The sequence below is a fragment of the Notolepis coatsorum genome, assembly GCF_963971535.1.
Source record: "Notolepis coatsorum genome assembly, chromosome: 18".
Classification (NCBI taxonomy): domain Eukaryota; kingdom Metazoa; phylum Chordata; class Actinopteri; order Aulopiformes; family Paralepididae; genus Notolepis; species Notolepis coatsorum.
In genome coordinates this window covers 52,378,765-52,394,837 of record NC_140182.1, presented here as the reverse complement: position 1 = coordinate 52,394,837, position 16,073 = coordinate 52,378,765, and the positions used below count along the sequence as shown (strand labels likewise).

The window sequence follows — 16,073 nt, the reverse complement described above, 5'->3', positions numbered from 1 at the left end:
GCTAAATGTATTGTGAATGACGGTGTTTTTTCCCAAAACGTGTGTTGTTGCAATGCATTTGAGATACGTTGCGGGTTGTGTGTGAGCTGTTTTTGTCACTGGCAGTAGCTTCTCCGTGCAGGTCGTGATGTATTGATCTGGTTGTTGTGTGAGAAACATCATGGTGTTTATGTGTACCGTGTACTCACTACTAAGGCAACTAACCTATGAAGCTATGCTTGGTGACGAGTGAGTAAAAGAATGTTCTTTCTCAGACTGTAATGACAATGGACAGTGAGTTCACACATTAACAGGTTTTCCTGTTTTAACTGGCCGTATTGAGGGTAAAATAGGAGGATTGTGTTTTTCCCCCCCCGGTTCCCTGGGGACTTTATCACCTCCTATCAGACATGTTGTGCATTGATTGTGTCTTTTGTGTGGTAGGGATACGATGTAACTCTCAGCTTGATTGCTGAGGTTGTGCTAAATCTGCTGGAGAAACTTATTTCCTAAAGGGAAATTGGTTTGGTTGCTGTCATGTGTGTTTAGCAAGGCCTGTGGTCGATACTAATCAAGAATGATGTATTCTCTCATTGTGATGATGATGGGTTGTGTGTGTCATGTGACCTACAACTGGGTTGTACTGGCCACAGAAGCACATGTGTATGTTGGACCGGGGTTCTTAGAGCCCTCTCTATTCTGTGTTTTTCCTTAGTAAAAATCAGATAGCAGGTTAGCTCGTGCGCTGTGTGGAGCTGTGAAACGCTTCATAGAGCTGACTATGACTGTGTCATATTCTCTTTTTGTCGTTACGTCGTATCATGGGTGTGGGGTCGTAAAGGGGTGAACTGGTAACCTTTCCTCTCCCCATTGTCTGTCGGTCAGGGGTACACCCCCTGTCCTTCAAGGTTCCCGTCACGTGGCGGTTCGGCACGTTACGGGGGGGGGGGGGGGGGGGGGGGAGGGAGTTCCTGGTCCCACGGCCTGGTATATTGGGCGTGTGCACCGCAGGAATTCCCCCGCCATAGAGTACGTCACCGTGCGCGTCTCTGTTGGTAGGACTTCCGTGTGCTGTTCAGGTCCATGTGATGGATCTGTTTTCAGGGGGGGTGGTCAGGGCTCCTCCTCACCAAGCGCCTACTCAGGCCTTCTGTGAGTTCGGACTCCTTCTTCCATGTGATCCATGTGAGGAAGCCTCCATCAGAGTACAGAGCCTTCCTCCTCAGATTGTCAAAGTGAGTGGACCCTCTAGAAGGGTCCTTTTTCTATTGTATGTATATTCGATTCAATTCGTTTATTGAGTGTGTATGGGTTCGGTGCCTCTTCCCCGGAGGCCCTAAAACCAGTTTTTTACATGGCTCAAGGTGCAATATATTCTTTTCAATCTGTACAGCTCGCGTGGGAAGTCTCTCTGGGGATCCCCGTCTCTTTCCTATGGGAGGGTGGTGGGATGTAAAAATGTGAACATTTTTTACCCCGGCTGTGTAGACTGGGATACATACTGTTGATGCTTCCTTCTTCTATTCCAGAAGTGTTGGAGTTAGGGAGTGTCACACCCCTCTTGTCGTTCCCCTGGGCGCCTTGGGGATTCAATGGCAGGTCTAAATAGCCTGTTCATTGATGGGGGTGTGTCCCGACGCACGTATAGTGCTAGCTCGCTGTAAACAGGCGATTGACTGGCACGCCTTAGTTGCTTGTGGTTGAAACAGCGTTTTTATAAAGCAACTGAGATGGGGGTTTTTCCTCTTCCGGCGACCACATCCCATGACCTGGGTGGGTTGTCGACGGATCCTCGTTCATGTCTGGGGGATGATGACGGGATGGATCTGAACATATGTAGTGGGGTCTCACGCCCTTGGGGTGGGCCACCAGGCGCGGTTCGTCCCGACGTCTGGGTGGCGCCTTCTTTTCATGTTAAGATCAACACGCATATCTGCCCTTTTCCTGGGGCATGTCGGCGTGGTTAGGGCACGGGACTGGTTCTGGTCACGCTGGTCCAGATCAGTTGAACCCGTTGTCCGCCGGGGATGCAGATCTGCTGTTCTGGTACCCTGAGGGACTTGGGCTTTTTTCAGGGGGAAAAATGCCAGGTCGGTCTGGGTGTCACAGGGTTAAGCGCTATGGAGACCCTGGTTGGGTATGTTTTTACTCAGCACTGTCGTCATGGCTTGCAGCCATGCCATTCTGTACGCGCTCGATCTCGTCGGATCTCGGCCGCTACACAGGTTGGTCCTGGTTAGTACTTGGTTGGGAGACCGCCGGGGAATACCAGGAACGGTGTGCTTAGGGGCTGGTTCTCCATTGTTTTTCGCTCCTCTCTCACGCATGGCGAAGAGGGGCCTGTGGGGGTGGTTTTTTGACCTCCTCTGGTGACCCTGTGCTTCCCGTACCGCCAGGCCCGGTCCGAAGTGATGTTTGCGACCCGTAGGCCTGGGTTAACCCTTTTTGGAAACTGAAACACTTGTACTGCGGTATAGCCGGTGTATACCCGCAGGTGTGTTTTGGAGTTTTTTCTTGAGGGGTTATAGGAACAACCACCGCATTGGGTAACACCGAGGTGGTTGATTCCCTGGTGTGTTGGAGCAGTGTCAACTCCCGGGTTCACCGGTTGAGGGTGCCCCTGCACGTTCATGACGTCTGCCAATCGTGTTAGCCTTCTCTGCCTCGACCCCTCTGGGTGGGGGTTGTTAAATGGAGGCTTGGTCATGCAACACCGCCAGCTTACGCTCCTTCCGCCGGGGCGGCTGTGTTCAGCTGTCCCCTCTGGCGCCTGTCTCGTCCGCAGTCTCCAGGCTAGGGTTAACAGCCTGTTGCCTGGTTTTTCCCCGGTGCGCTGCCTGCTTCCGTTGGTTAACCTTTTTTGTGTGCTTACGGCCATGCTGACTGCCTATTCTGCAGGGTCAGTGTGCCAGGCGGTGTACTATTGGGGGGACGGGGCCCGCTCGGCTTACTGGCCTGGTTGGTTCCGCCTGGGAATACCAGGTGCAGTAACTGAGGGGCCTTTGTCCGAATACGCTGGCGATGTGGGGGGCGGGGCACTACGTGCCCACCTGGTGGGGTCTTGATGCTGGCATCATGGACTTCTCCGGGCCCCCATTCCAGGGAGTCCAGTCCTTTTGGTGGGTCTGGGTCTTCCTTCGTGCTCCGCTGCTACGGCCTTGCCACGGGGTTGGGTTTGCCCTTGACCCCGTGATTCTGGGGGCAGTAACGAGGTTGTTCCTCCGTTCGTTCCCGGGTGGCATGCGGGTTGTGCGTGTGTGTAGTCGTGGGTCAAGCCACGGTCTGCTCACCCTGTGCGTTAAGTTGCTTGAGAGCTCTTCGCACGGTCGGGTCCGTCGCCTTCCCGTGAAGCCTCTAATAGGGGGGATACCCTCCATTAGGGGGGGTCGGGGGGGCTCGGCCCTCCCTGTTCTGATGGTTTTGGGGGGCTGTCAGCGGGGTGTATTTGTCAGCCAAGTGGCTCCGCTTGGCCTCCCTTGTGCAGAAGGCGAAGCCAAGCTAAGCCACTAACGATACAGAACGTTAGGTTATGACTATAACCAAGTTCTGTTAGTTAGGGGCGATGCTTGGCTTCGGACGGCCGCTGCAGCCCTTGACCTCACCTTGTGGTGAAAGCTTGGGAAGGAGGAGAGCAGGTGACCACACACCTGCTTATGAAGGTAAGCTGATGAGGGGTGTGGTCAGACTAATACTGGTATTAGAGGTACATTTGTGGTTTATTCAGTACGCGTGCACGTACGCGAGATAGTGCAGAAGGCGAAGCCAAGCATCGCCCCTAACTAACAGAACTTGGTTATAGTCATAACCTAACGTTAAGATTGATTTGTTGATGGTCCGGGTTCCTTGATGCAAGGCGTACATTTGCCCAGGCTTCTTGCCAGTCAAAGTCTATCTCCAGGTCTGGTATATCCCTCCTCCAGACTGAGTCTAGATGTAGGGTTTCATACGAGGCCGTTAGTAATTGATGATAAAAATCTGAAACAAAACCTCTCGATGTCTCTCTTTCATAGAAGAATTTGTGGTATCTGTGGTGTACAATTGGTATCCTTAATGGAACACCGTGAGCCTTCAAACATGCCAATAACTGTGCGTAAAAATAATATGAGGACTTGGTGAGATTAAATTTTTTGCATATCTCATCAAAACTACAAAAACCCTGTTTGTTGAAAACGTCTCCTAATGTGTGTATGCCTTGCTTTTCCCATCTAGGGAATCTTATAGGTTGTTTTCCAATCAAGAGTGCATTGTTATTGAATAAGGGAGTATGATTATGCCATGTATGTGGGATAGAGTCTTTTTTTTGTGTTTCACGCCATATCCGGATTGCATGAGTGATTATGGGGCCAAATTTCCGTTCGCATTGCTTAATTGATAATTTGGTGTACACTATGTCCTTCAGCCTATGTGGAGCTACTATATTTTCTTCTAAATTTCTCCAGGATACTGATGCTTGGGGATCAAACCATGTTGTCAGTGGTCTTAAAGTGTATGCCTTAAAATAGTGGTGGAAATCTGGAAATGCCATACCACCGTCTGCTTTGTTTCTCTGTGCGGTGGATCTTTTTATACGTGGTGGTTTGTTATTCCAAATAAATTTGTATGTGGAGGAGTGTAATTCTTTCCAGTAACCCTTTGGAGGGGGTAACGGTAGCATTGAGCTGAAGAAGTTGATTCTAGGTAGGACGTCCATCTTAATTATTGATATTCGTGCTTGTCGAGTTTTTAAGTTTTGACCACCTGACAAGGTCGTATTTGATTTTGTTTTGGATTTTTATGTAATTGTGCTTCACCGTTTGGCTTATGGTAGGGAATATTTCAACTCCCAAACATCTAAAGTGTTTTACCATCGGTATCTCTTCTGGGAGGGTTATATTTCTTTTTGCAGGGGCGTTAAGTGGGAGGAAGGCCGACTTCGGCCAATTTATCCTAAATCCCGATAAATCTCCAAAGTCCTCAATCAACTTGAGAATATGAGGCAATGCGGTGTTGGGGTTTTGCATGAACAGTATTACGTCGTCCGCATATAAACTAATTTTGTGTTGTGTGCCCTTGATTACGATTGGTTCTATGGATTGGGATTGTCTTATATATTGTGCTAAAGGCTCTAATGATAGATCGAATAGTCCGGGACTAAGGGGGCAACCCTGTCTGGAAGACCGTGATACTGGAAAGATTTCGGAGGTGATTGTACCTGTTGTAATCATGGCCGATGGGTCTTTGTATAATACTTTAATCATATCAATGAATCCTTTTCCTAACCCCATCCTTTCTAACACTGCCCATAGATACGACCATTCCAACCTGTCAAAAGCTTTCATTGCATCCAGGGACAGCATCGCCTTAGGTGTGTTGTCTTCCTTGTTAGCATCTAGTACGTGTAGTAATCGTCTTATATTATCAGTGATCAGGCGGCCTCTTATGAAGCCTGTTTGGTCCGGATGAATTAAAGACGTCATATGCTTTTGTAGTCTGATGGCTAATACCTTAGAGTACAGTTTGATATCGGTTCCGAGGAGGCTTAAAGGTCTGTAACTACCGCACTCGGTGGGGTCTTTGTCTTTTTTGAGGAGGACTGTTATGAGTGCAATATTGTCATTCTTATGGAAGTTCCCCTCCTTGACTGAGTATAAAATCATATTTAGTAATAAGGGTCCAATTATGTCCCAACAAGAGAGGTACATTTCTGGTGGGATACCGTCTCTTCCAGGGGCCCTTCCACTTTGCATTTCAGATATGGCCTCCCTAAGTTCATCTAGTGTGATCGGTGTTTCTAACTGTTTAGCGTCATCCTCTGAAAGTTTAGGGAGGTTAATTTGATTAAGATATGTGTCCATCTTGTTTTGATCGAAGGTCGTTTCTGATTTGTATAAGTTGGAGTAGAATTCTTTGAATGTCGTGTTTATTTCTTTGGGTTCTGTAACAAGTCCTTGTTGTGCTCTAATGGTAGTTATATCTGCAAATTTTGCGTTGACTCTTAGTCGCATAGCTAATAGGTGACTTGGTTTGGAACCTTGGGAGTACTGCTGTTGTCTTGTGCTACGTATTTGCAATTCAGATTGTTGTCTGTATATGGCGTTAATCTCTTTTTTTAGTATATTGACTTGATTTTCCAGTTGAACCGAGTTGTTGTATTGCAAAGAATTAAATAACGTTGAGTAAAGTGTTTCCAGTTCAGCCAGTTTTGAGCATCGATTCTTGCGTATTTGGGAGGAAAAGCTATCAGTGAAATCCTTGATCATTCCCTTTGTCGACATCCATAATATTCTGGGGTCCTGCACCGAATTCACATTTATCCGTAGGAATACCGTAAGAGCTTCTTTGATTTGTGTAATGAATTCCTTGTTATTAAGCAGCATCGTGTTAAATCGCCATCTTGGGGCTCGGGATGATAGTATACCAAATGTTCCTTTTAAGAGTAAATAACAGTGATCAGACAATGCATTGGGTATCATTTCCACATCGTAGTTATCAAATAGTCTCGGGGTTGTGAAAACGTAATCTATTCTGGATCATGTATTATGTCTCGCAGATCGACAAGAGTACTTCCGGGTCATGGGGTTGAGTGAACGCCATAAGTCATTTACACCTGTAATCTTCGACCAATCCTTTAATGCATTAGATGCATTTTTTTGTTCATTGGAAAAGGAGGGGTTTGATTTGTCCATCCTTGGGTTCCAAATGGCATTAAAATCCGCACCGATTATAAATGAGTATTCGGGAAGGTCTAACATTGCTCTGGTAAGTGTAGTGAAGAAACTAACTTCGTATAAATTTGGGGCGTATACCGCTACCAACGCTATTTTTCTGTTCTTATGTAAAATCTTAGCTATAGTTATCCGACCATCTGCATCAGACCATACTCCCTTCAATTCAATATTCAACTTCCGTCTAACGACTATGGCTACTCCCCGAGTTCTCGTTCCAAAGGAAGAGTGACTGATGTTATGATATGTGTTGTCCGCTAACATATCTATGTCTTTCTCTAAAATGTGCGTTTCGCTTAGCAGAGCTATGTCCACCTGTTCTTTTTTCATCAGTGTGAGCACGCTTTTTCGTTTGTGTTGTTTATTTATTCCACCAGTGTTCCATATCATTATGTTCAAACTAGCCATAATCTATACATGTTGTTGTATGGTTGTTGGTAATGCAATATTTTTTTTGACGCTTCTATTGAGGCTAATGTGGGCAGGTCTCTAAATGGCTGGAATAAGGAGGAGGTGAACGGAGGGGGGAGGGGGTGAAGTACATAAAACAAAATAACCCTGCCGTCTTGTACAGACGGGTTACACATAAAACACATACGGCCCATCCCTAATGGATGGGCTAACATGATTAACATCGTTCCAGTGAAGCTGAGAGGAGTCCCGCCGCGGGAGAGTAAAAGGCCAATCTATCGAGTGATAAAATCGGCCCCTCTCCGCACACCCCCCCCATCCCCACACCGCCGTATCAATTGGTAGTAAATAGTTACAAAACCCAACAGTACTGGAGCTTCACTCCTTGTCTGTAGGTGTAATTTCAATCAGATATTTAAAGATAATATAGGCTACTCGCATCCGATAATTTGACCAAAAATAGTATGACCATTTTCTTCTGTTTAATCCCCCCCACCTATTACTACCATTATTTTTGTCCACATATTGTGGCCCTTATGGATTTAAAGGAAAAATTGCAATCAGGAGAAAAATAATAATAATAATAATAATAATAATAATAATAATAAACTATGGGAATGAATCATATTTTTTTGTGTATATATTCAAATTGGAGTTACATTGGTCTGTTTGTTTGTCTGAATTGCATGAATACGGTGTAATAAATAATAATAATAATAATAATAATAATAATAATAATAATAATAATAATAATAATAATAATAATAATAATAATAAAAAAAAAAAAAAAAAAAATAATAATAATAATAATAATAATAATAATAATAATAATAATAATAATAATAATAATAATAATAATAATAATAATAATAAGACAAAGATAGTTGTACCACTGATCTATAATCATGATTTTGAATCCATTGTTTGATATCTGAAGGAGTTAAGAGTATTTAAACCATAAAATCACGTGACTAAAGCATATCATGAAACTGTATAGCCCATATCAGATAAAGTGATACAAATTAAATTAAAAAAAAAGAAAAAAAAAAGAAGAAATGTGGGGAGAGCCCGGGAGATTACGGTGACTATAAAAAAAATATCATCCTAACCATGAACTACTGTAGCACTCCATAGGTTATAGATATGCTTGCCATAGTTTTATCCGGACTACTCCATTCCAACTCATTGTGGGGGTTGGGGGGAGCCCCAATATTTGTGTCTGAAATCAAAGCTGGACATTTCAATCATAAAAACTAGTCTTTTAATACATAATAATTAATAACCTATACCAGTATAATGTGAAGTGAGCCAGTAAAAAAAATGGGGAGGAAAAAAAGAAAAAAAAAAAAAAAAAAAAAGCAACAAAACGAGAGAGAGAGAGAGAGAGAGAGAGAGAGAGAGAGAGAGAGAAGAGAGAGAGAGAGAGAGAGAGAGAGAGAGAGAGAGAGAGAGAGAGAGAGAGAGAGAGATCTCAGTCCGTTCTGCATGAGCGCATTCCATCAGTCCGATATGTGTTGGGTGGGCAGTACCTTTAATCCCCTTCTTTCAGAAAGTCTTCCGCTTCTTGTGGGGTCTTGAAAGAGTGGTCCTCGCCGTTGTGTGTAATGGTTAGTCTCGAAGGGAAGCGCATTTTAAATCGTATCCCTTTTTTGATGAGCTGATCACACACGGTGTTGTATTTACGTCTTTCCATCCTGGTCTGATAGGAGATGTCTGGTCTGATCAGAAGTTTATTGCCCTCGTAGTTCAGTACGCCTTTCGCCCGTGCTGCTGTCATAATTCGTTGTGCATCTCGCATGGTTTGAAATTTTATGACCACAGGTCTGGTTTTATCAGGCTGGATGTTTCCTGCAGCCCTGCGACACCTGTCAATCTTCACACTGCCTTTTTCTGTATCGATATTAAGCAGAGTTGGAAGCCAGGTCTCGAAGAATTTAACAGGTTGTGTGCCCTCTGTCCCCTCTTTCAAACCCATAATACAAACGCTTTCACGTCGGCTTTGATTGTCGGCATCTTCCGCCCGCTGTTGCAAAGTCGTCACTGTTTTTTCCAGCTTTTTCAGTCTGTTTTCTATTGTTGATGAGTTGTCCTCGGCCGCTGAGATGCGGGATTCCGCCTCTGTAATGCGTTTGGTATTGTCTGACAGTCGGCTATTAAAGCCCTCCAGTGTTGCAGTCAGGGCAGTAAGCTTTAGGTCCATCAGGGCACTTAACTTTTCAGTCACATCGCGAACCACACGGGCAGCGATGTTTTCCCATTTACTTTCCTCGTCGCAGCCACCCGCAGCGCCAGGTTCAAGTTCAACGTCGGCGTCGTCCTGTTTGTTTGTCGCTGAGCGAGTTTCAATTGTGGCGCGTCCTTGTCCTTTCTTCTTCTTTTCCTCGTTGGTTGACATTATTAGGGTTACTTCAACTCTACCATGGATTAAAACTTTGTTGACTATAAGTAGTGTTTAAACTAACATTTTCTCGGTGGGGTTTGGGGAGAACAGCAGAAGCGTCTCTCTCACACTGACGTCATCACCGGAAACGATCTCCTTTTTTTTTTTTACTATTTTTAAACTGAATCATTTTAAACTATTTTCACTATTTGTGTTACTGAAAACTGTAAGCGGAGAGCCTATTGGGATGCTAGATCCTAATGTGAAACACTGTGATTCTACCTGTCTATCTTTTTATGCTCGCTTATGCCTGTATTTTTTACTGTTGTGAAGCACTTTGAACTGCAACCTCTGTATGAAAAGTGCTATACAAATAAAGTTATTATTATTATTATTATTATTATTATTATTATTATTATTATTATTATTATTATTATTATTATTATTATTATTATGTTGATGACACAATGCCGGTCTGATGTGTGGGCATCCAGTAATGCAAATTAATGTGATGTCATCTGTAAATTTCCACTGACTTTTTGAGCAGCAAATCCTGCTGTTAGCTCAGCTAGCTTCTTGCATGTTCCTCTTTGAGTTAGTATTGTGTAAACACCAGTGCTGATACTACATTAGCTTTACTAACAAGCTGGAGAAGGAGTGTGGTGTGTTGTACCTTCTGGCTGGTGTCAGTGGTTATGGCCAGTCCATTGGGCACCAAGCCTGCTGTCTTGTGCTTTTTCACCAGTCGAACCGAAACTACTGGTATGGCCACCTAGGAATGAATAGAAATAAAAACTGAATCATGGGTAATTATACTGATAAATTACAAGACAATTATAACAGTACACACTGTTGAAGCATTTCCACACTTGTCAACCTTGCACACTGACAGCTACTGTGAGGTTTTGTCCGCTCCCCACCCACTCGCTCCGTTCCTTTAAGGTATTTTGTTAATTAATTGCATTCCGCGCCTCACGCTTCTTTCCTGTAAGATGCTGTGTTGATTGGTGCTCTCCCCACCACACGCTTCTGGAGCAATGATCAATTTCATCCCGCAGCTGTCACAGCTTGTCATTTAGCGCCCCGTGGCTTTAAATACCCTGATCTCCCTAATACCGATGTTGGATCGTTTTGAATATTCCCTGCATCTGCCTTTCTTTCCCGTCGCTGTCTGTTGCTCCCCAGGACTCTCGTGAAGTATCCCTGTTGGAGAACCTGATTCCCCGTACGAAGCTACGCCTCGTTTATCTGCCCGCTTTACGCGTTGCGCTCTGGTGAGTTTTTGGAAACAGTCTTTTTTGGATCAATCTTTTTTGTGTGTTTGTGAAACACCGAAGAGATCCCGTTTTTGTTATACTGTTCTCACCTGTTGTTGGATTTACACGTTGGATTACCTTATTGTTTTTTTCTCTGGACACTGCTAACTGTGTGTATCACACCGAAGATCAAGTCACTTGGATATATTGTTTGGATCAGTCACCTCTCTGTTTCTATTGTGCGCTGAGCTAACTGGGATTTCTCTCTCTCTCTCCGCTTCCACCTGGAGTGTATGCTGGGGGGATCTGCAGAGCGGCTCAGACGTCACAGGCAAATTCCTCACCATCACCTTCTGGGAGAATCTGCAGAGCCGCAAACATTCTTCACATGCCGGATTCCCCGTTTGTTCTGTTCTCCACCTAATTCAATCTTGTGATTCTGTGAATAAACACGCCCTTGTTTTTGGCTAACTCTGAAACAACTCTCTCTGTGCCGTTGCGCTTGGGGTCGGTTACAAACCCTAACATTACGATCCAACCATGACGACCCCAGCCGACACAGAGAGAGTCAGAACAGCATTAGCAGTCCAGATAGAGTTAACCAAGGAACACAGCCAACAGCTAGACAGGGCTGCGGCTGCTGTACAGGAACTCCGAGAGCAGGTCCTGCCTATTCAGGGGTCCCTGGGCGCTCTGGCTAGCCAGCAGTCTAGTATTCTCCTCCACTTACACACGCTGAGTGACACCGTTAACACCTTGCTTGTAACCCCACTTCCTTCAGGAGCCTTGGCCGGAGCATCACCCGCAGCCCTGGCAGGCCCCGCGCCTCCCGATCCCGCACCTCGGGAGCCCCGTCTCTCCGAACCACGGCTGTTCGACGGTAACTTCGAGGATTGTGCCACATTCATCATGCAATGTGAGTTGGTTTTTCGTCATCAACCCAGTCGTTTCACTTCAAGGGGAGCCCGAGTGGCCTACATGACTAACTTGCTCTCAGGCCGGGCAGCCCAGTGGGTCACTGCCTCCTGGGCAATGGAGGCAGACTTCTGTTTCTCCTACCCAGACTTCGTGGCTGAGCTCCGCAGGGTTTTCCACCATCCAGCCCGTGGTCAGGTCCCTGGAGCCCGGTTGGGTACCTTCCGGCAGGGCAGCGGCGGGGTTACCGACTACGTGCTGGAGTTCAGACTGGCGGCTACGGAGAGCGGTTGGAACGAGCAAGCACTTCGTCTTACCTTCATGAGGGGGCTCAACGACGCAGTCAGGGACCAGCTCGTGACCCGTGAGGAACCTGAGTCCCTCGAGGACCTGTTCAGCCTCGCCATTCGCATCGACGGACGCCTCCAGGAGAGAAGACGTGAGAGAACCCGACAGGGGCCTCCAGAGGTACTCCGGACCCCCCGTACTCGTGACGGTACTGCTGGTCGCCCTGCTCCCAACACGACTGGTGGTTTTTTTCCCTCCCGTTCGGTACCCGAGGAGGAACCCATGCAGCTGGGACGTTCTCATCTGAGCGAAGCTGAACGGGAGGCGAGGTTCAGGTCCGGCCTTTGCCTCTACTGCGGTCGGGAGGGACACCGTATCGCCAACTGCCCCACCCGGCCAAAAGACCAGGGCCCTCATTCATCAACGTGTGCGTAGAACATGTTCTATTTCCACACGTAAGCACAGAATTTAGAATGAGTGTACGCACAGGGAAGTCGGGATTCATCACACGTGCGTACGCAGGTTCTACGCACACCTGTCATGATGAATATGACTTTGATCCTACGTTTGAGCTCGTGCACTGTTTTAAGTATTTGCATACCAGAAACTCCCCGATTAACCATATACGGTAATGGAATACACCCATGAAATGTGGAAAAATGGACTAAGCCGAGGGAAGCGTGTCATGAGACAGGCTGACAGACGTGTACACTTACGGTGATGTCGGATATGATATCTATTAACCATTGCTGCCTGGGCAGCGCAAACACTAATAAATACCGCGCTGGAATATGCCTTTTCCCGTGTTGTTTGATTAATACCCAGGGATTAAAGTTCTCCTCAATTTTATTCCAAATCGCGATGGATCTCCCGTCAATTCTCTACCTGCTGCATATGATTTCTAGAGGCATACTACAATCTATTTTGATGTCAGTATTGGGTAGCCTATATAAACAATAATACGAGAGCATATACAAGAACAATGAATCTTACTGCCATGTATGATGTAGCAGATACGCCATGTGTAGCCTGCCTATATGTGATCAATACAAACATGAACTTGAATTCCATCATGTCTGTGTGCGGGTCACTGCGGGAACTCACAAGGCTGTTGTCACAATGTAAATAAGAACGTGCACTGAAAAGTTACAGTATGTAGTTGGTTGATTATTTGTATGACAGTCAGTAAACCCTTGCAAAAAGTATCCGTTTTATTTAATGAATTGAAAACATTCAGCATCGCCTTCCTCCCGGCATCCAGCAATAACATGTATCAGGCAAATGCGCATCGCAACATTGACTGAGTGGAATCCCTTTCTATTCACATAACTGCATTTGTGATGGAGCTTTGACAGCTACAGTAACAGTCTATTGCTCGATCCATCTCCAATATCACGATGGACCATGCCGGTGGCAAAGACCCGAGGGTGGAGAGGATCTTGAATGAATTCCATCATCATATATATATGTTGTGTGTCTGTCCACTATGTTTGTTACTTTGTTATTCCCCCCCCCCCCCCTATCTATGTAAAGCGACCTTGGGTCTCTTGAAAGGCGCTATATAAAATGAAGCTATTATTATTATTGTTATTATTATTATCATCACATCTGTGCGGGAGCTCACAAATAGACTGTTAGTCTCAGTGAAGTTTCAACGGAGGTCATCTATTCTAACCAACAAATTGAAGTAGAAAGCATTTCGTGACCAATCTTATTTGGAAACATGACACACAAAATAATTAGCTTTTTATTTGAAACAATATCTAATCGCGTTTGGAGGTTGGTGTTTTGCGTCTGCCCCCCCGTGCCAAACAAGCAGGCCAACCTCTTGTTCGCGTGTGAGCCCGTTATAATTACACTACTGTCGCTATTTTACAATGAACTATAATGAATTACGGGTCATACAGAAGTTGAACACTAATGCACGGAAGCTTATTTCCGCCTTGAAACTAATGCAGAACTGAGGAGTGCTTATGCCGTAGTAACGATATTCTACCACTGGGCGTCAGCTAAGTGTGCTCTGACCTGTGCGTAGACGTAAGCACGGAGTCAAGTTCAAGTTGAAATTGATGAATCCCACTCTTTGCTTAGAAATGATCGTACGCACAGGGTAAGCACAAATCTGTGCGTAGAACACGTTGATGAATGAGGGCCCAGGCTCGCCCGGGACCCCGGAAGATCCTGGTGAGCCGTTTTTCTCGTTCCCAGAGCCGTGCACCACCTGGCCATCTGATGAGCGTCACCCTGGCCTGGGCGGACCAACGGGCCACGGTGGAGGCACTCATTGACTCGGGGGCAGACGAGAGTTTCCTAGACTTCGAGTTTGCTACCCGGGCCAACATTCCACTTGAGGACCTAGTGAGGCCATTGGAGGTATTCGCATTGGACCAACACCGCCTGGCTGACATCACTCAACGCACCTGCCCTGTCCTGCTCACCATTGCTGGTAACCACGTTGAGAGACTCCAGTTCCTTATCACCAGATCAGCGTTTCCGTTAGCCGGTAATTACCGGTTTTTGACCGGCAAAATCTGTTGAAGTCCGACATATTTAATCTCTCCGGTCATAATGTCCGGTGAAAATAATTCCCTCTAAACACAATTAGATTATTTGAATTGTATTAAAATAGGCTAAAATTAAATAGCCTATGCGATGAACGAAACAAACAATCATTAAGCAGCCGGTCTAATAATGACATTGTCTTGTCAGCGCGAGCTGGCTGCTGATATATTTGCGAGAAGCATCCATCTGCCGGCCGGCAGGGTGCAGTACTCCAATTCAGCCATTGGCAATTCAGCTGTTGGGTGGGGGCGCTGCTGAGCGGTTTCCAGACCGGACCTAAAAACACTGCTGCTCCATGCTTCACGTAAATATATCAGCAGCCAGCTCGCGCTGACAACAGAATGTCATTATTAGACCGGCTGCTTGGTGAAGCAACGATGAAACAAATAATTGTTTCGTTCATCGCATAGGCTATTTAATTTTAGCCTATTTTAATACAATTCAAATAATCAAATTGTGTTTAGAGGGAATTATTTTCACCGGACATTATGACCAGCACCAAGTCGTTGGGAGGTGGAGATATAAATCACGCAAACCCACGATAATGTTCAGTTCTTCGCTTGATATAATTAATATAAATGTCCAATATAACGGAATTCGTTAGCTCATAAAAATGTGATTATAACAGACTGCTGTTTATTAAGGTCGGGCAGACTGCCCACCGACACCTCAAGTCGGCAGCAGCACGAAGTCTCGAGGGACTTATTTTATTTGGAATATATTAATGACTGTATATACGCAAAAGTAGCCTAGTTTTAAGTTAAAATATTATAAATGCCTTGATGATGTCATTCTTTATATAGGCATATCAATTGTTTTTAAGCTCAATAAACTCTGACCGGAATTTATCCCATTTGTCCGGTAGATTGAAATCTACCGGACACTCAGACCTGCAAAAAAAAATTCTAACGGAAACCCTGCACCAGATCCCCTCTTGTCCCAGTAGTCCTGGGCCGGCCCTGGCTCGCGCTGCACGAGCCCCACATCGCCTGGTCCTCCAGTACCATCAAGGGTTGGAGCTCCTCCTGTCATGCCCAGTGTCTTCAGGCGGCGTCCTGTCCCCCGCCCCGGAGATCCGTTGGTGAGCCGCCTCCGGACCTCTCGACCATACCCCCCGAGTACCACGACCTCATGGAGGTTTTCAGTAAGTCCAGTTTGGATCAGTCACCTCTCTGTTTCTATTGTGCGCTGAGCTAACTGGGATTTCTCTCTCTCTCTCCGCTTCCACCTGGAGTGTATGCTGGGGGGATCTGCAGAGCGGCTCAGACGTCACAGGCAAATTCCTCACCATCACCTTCTGGGAGAATCTGCAGAGCCGCAAACATTCTTCACATGCCGGATTCCCCGTTTGTTCTGTTCTCCACCTAATTCAATCTTGTGACTCTGTGAATAAACACGCCCTTGTTTTTGGCTAACTCTGAAACAACTCTCTCTGTGCCGTTGCGCTTGGGGTCGGTTACAAACCCTAACAGCTACAGTAGAGTGAGAAAGTAGCTACACCCACTCAACAATAATAACCTCCACAGAGAAAGTAGCTACACCCATTCAATAATAACAACCTCCACAGAGAAAGTAGCT

General features: G+C 45.7%; 1 protein-coding gene across 1 annotated transcript in view; it reads right to left on the bottom strand.

Annotated features, from left to right (window-relative positions):
* gramd2ab (GRAM domain containing 2Ab) overlaps nucleotides 1-16,073 on the bottom strand; it is a 164,273-nt gene that overhangs the window by 46,177 nt on the left and 102,023 nt on the right. Inside the window, exon 6 of the mRNA XM_084334767.1 lies at nucleotides 10,148-10,246. Within this exon, the coding sequence (XP_084190893.1) occupies nucleotides 10,148-10,246 (99 nt within the window). The remainder of the gene's footprint in view (nucleotides 1-10,147; nucleotides 10,247-16,073) is intronic.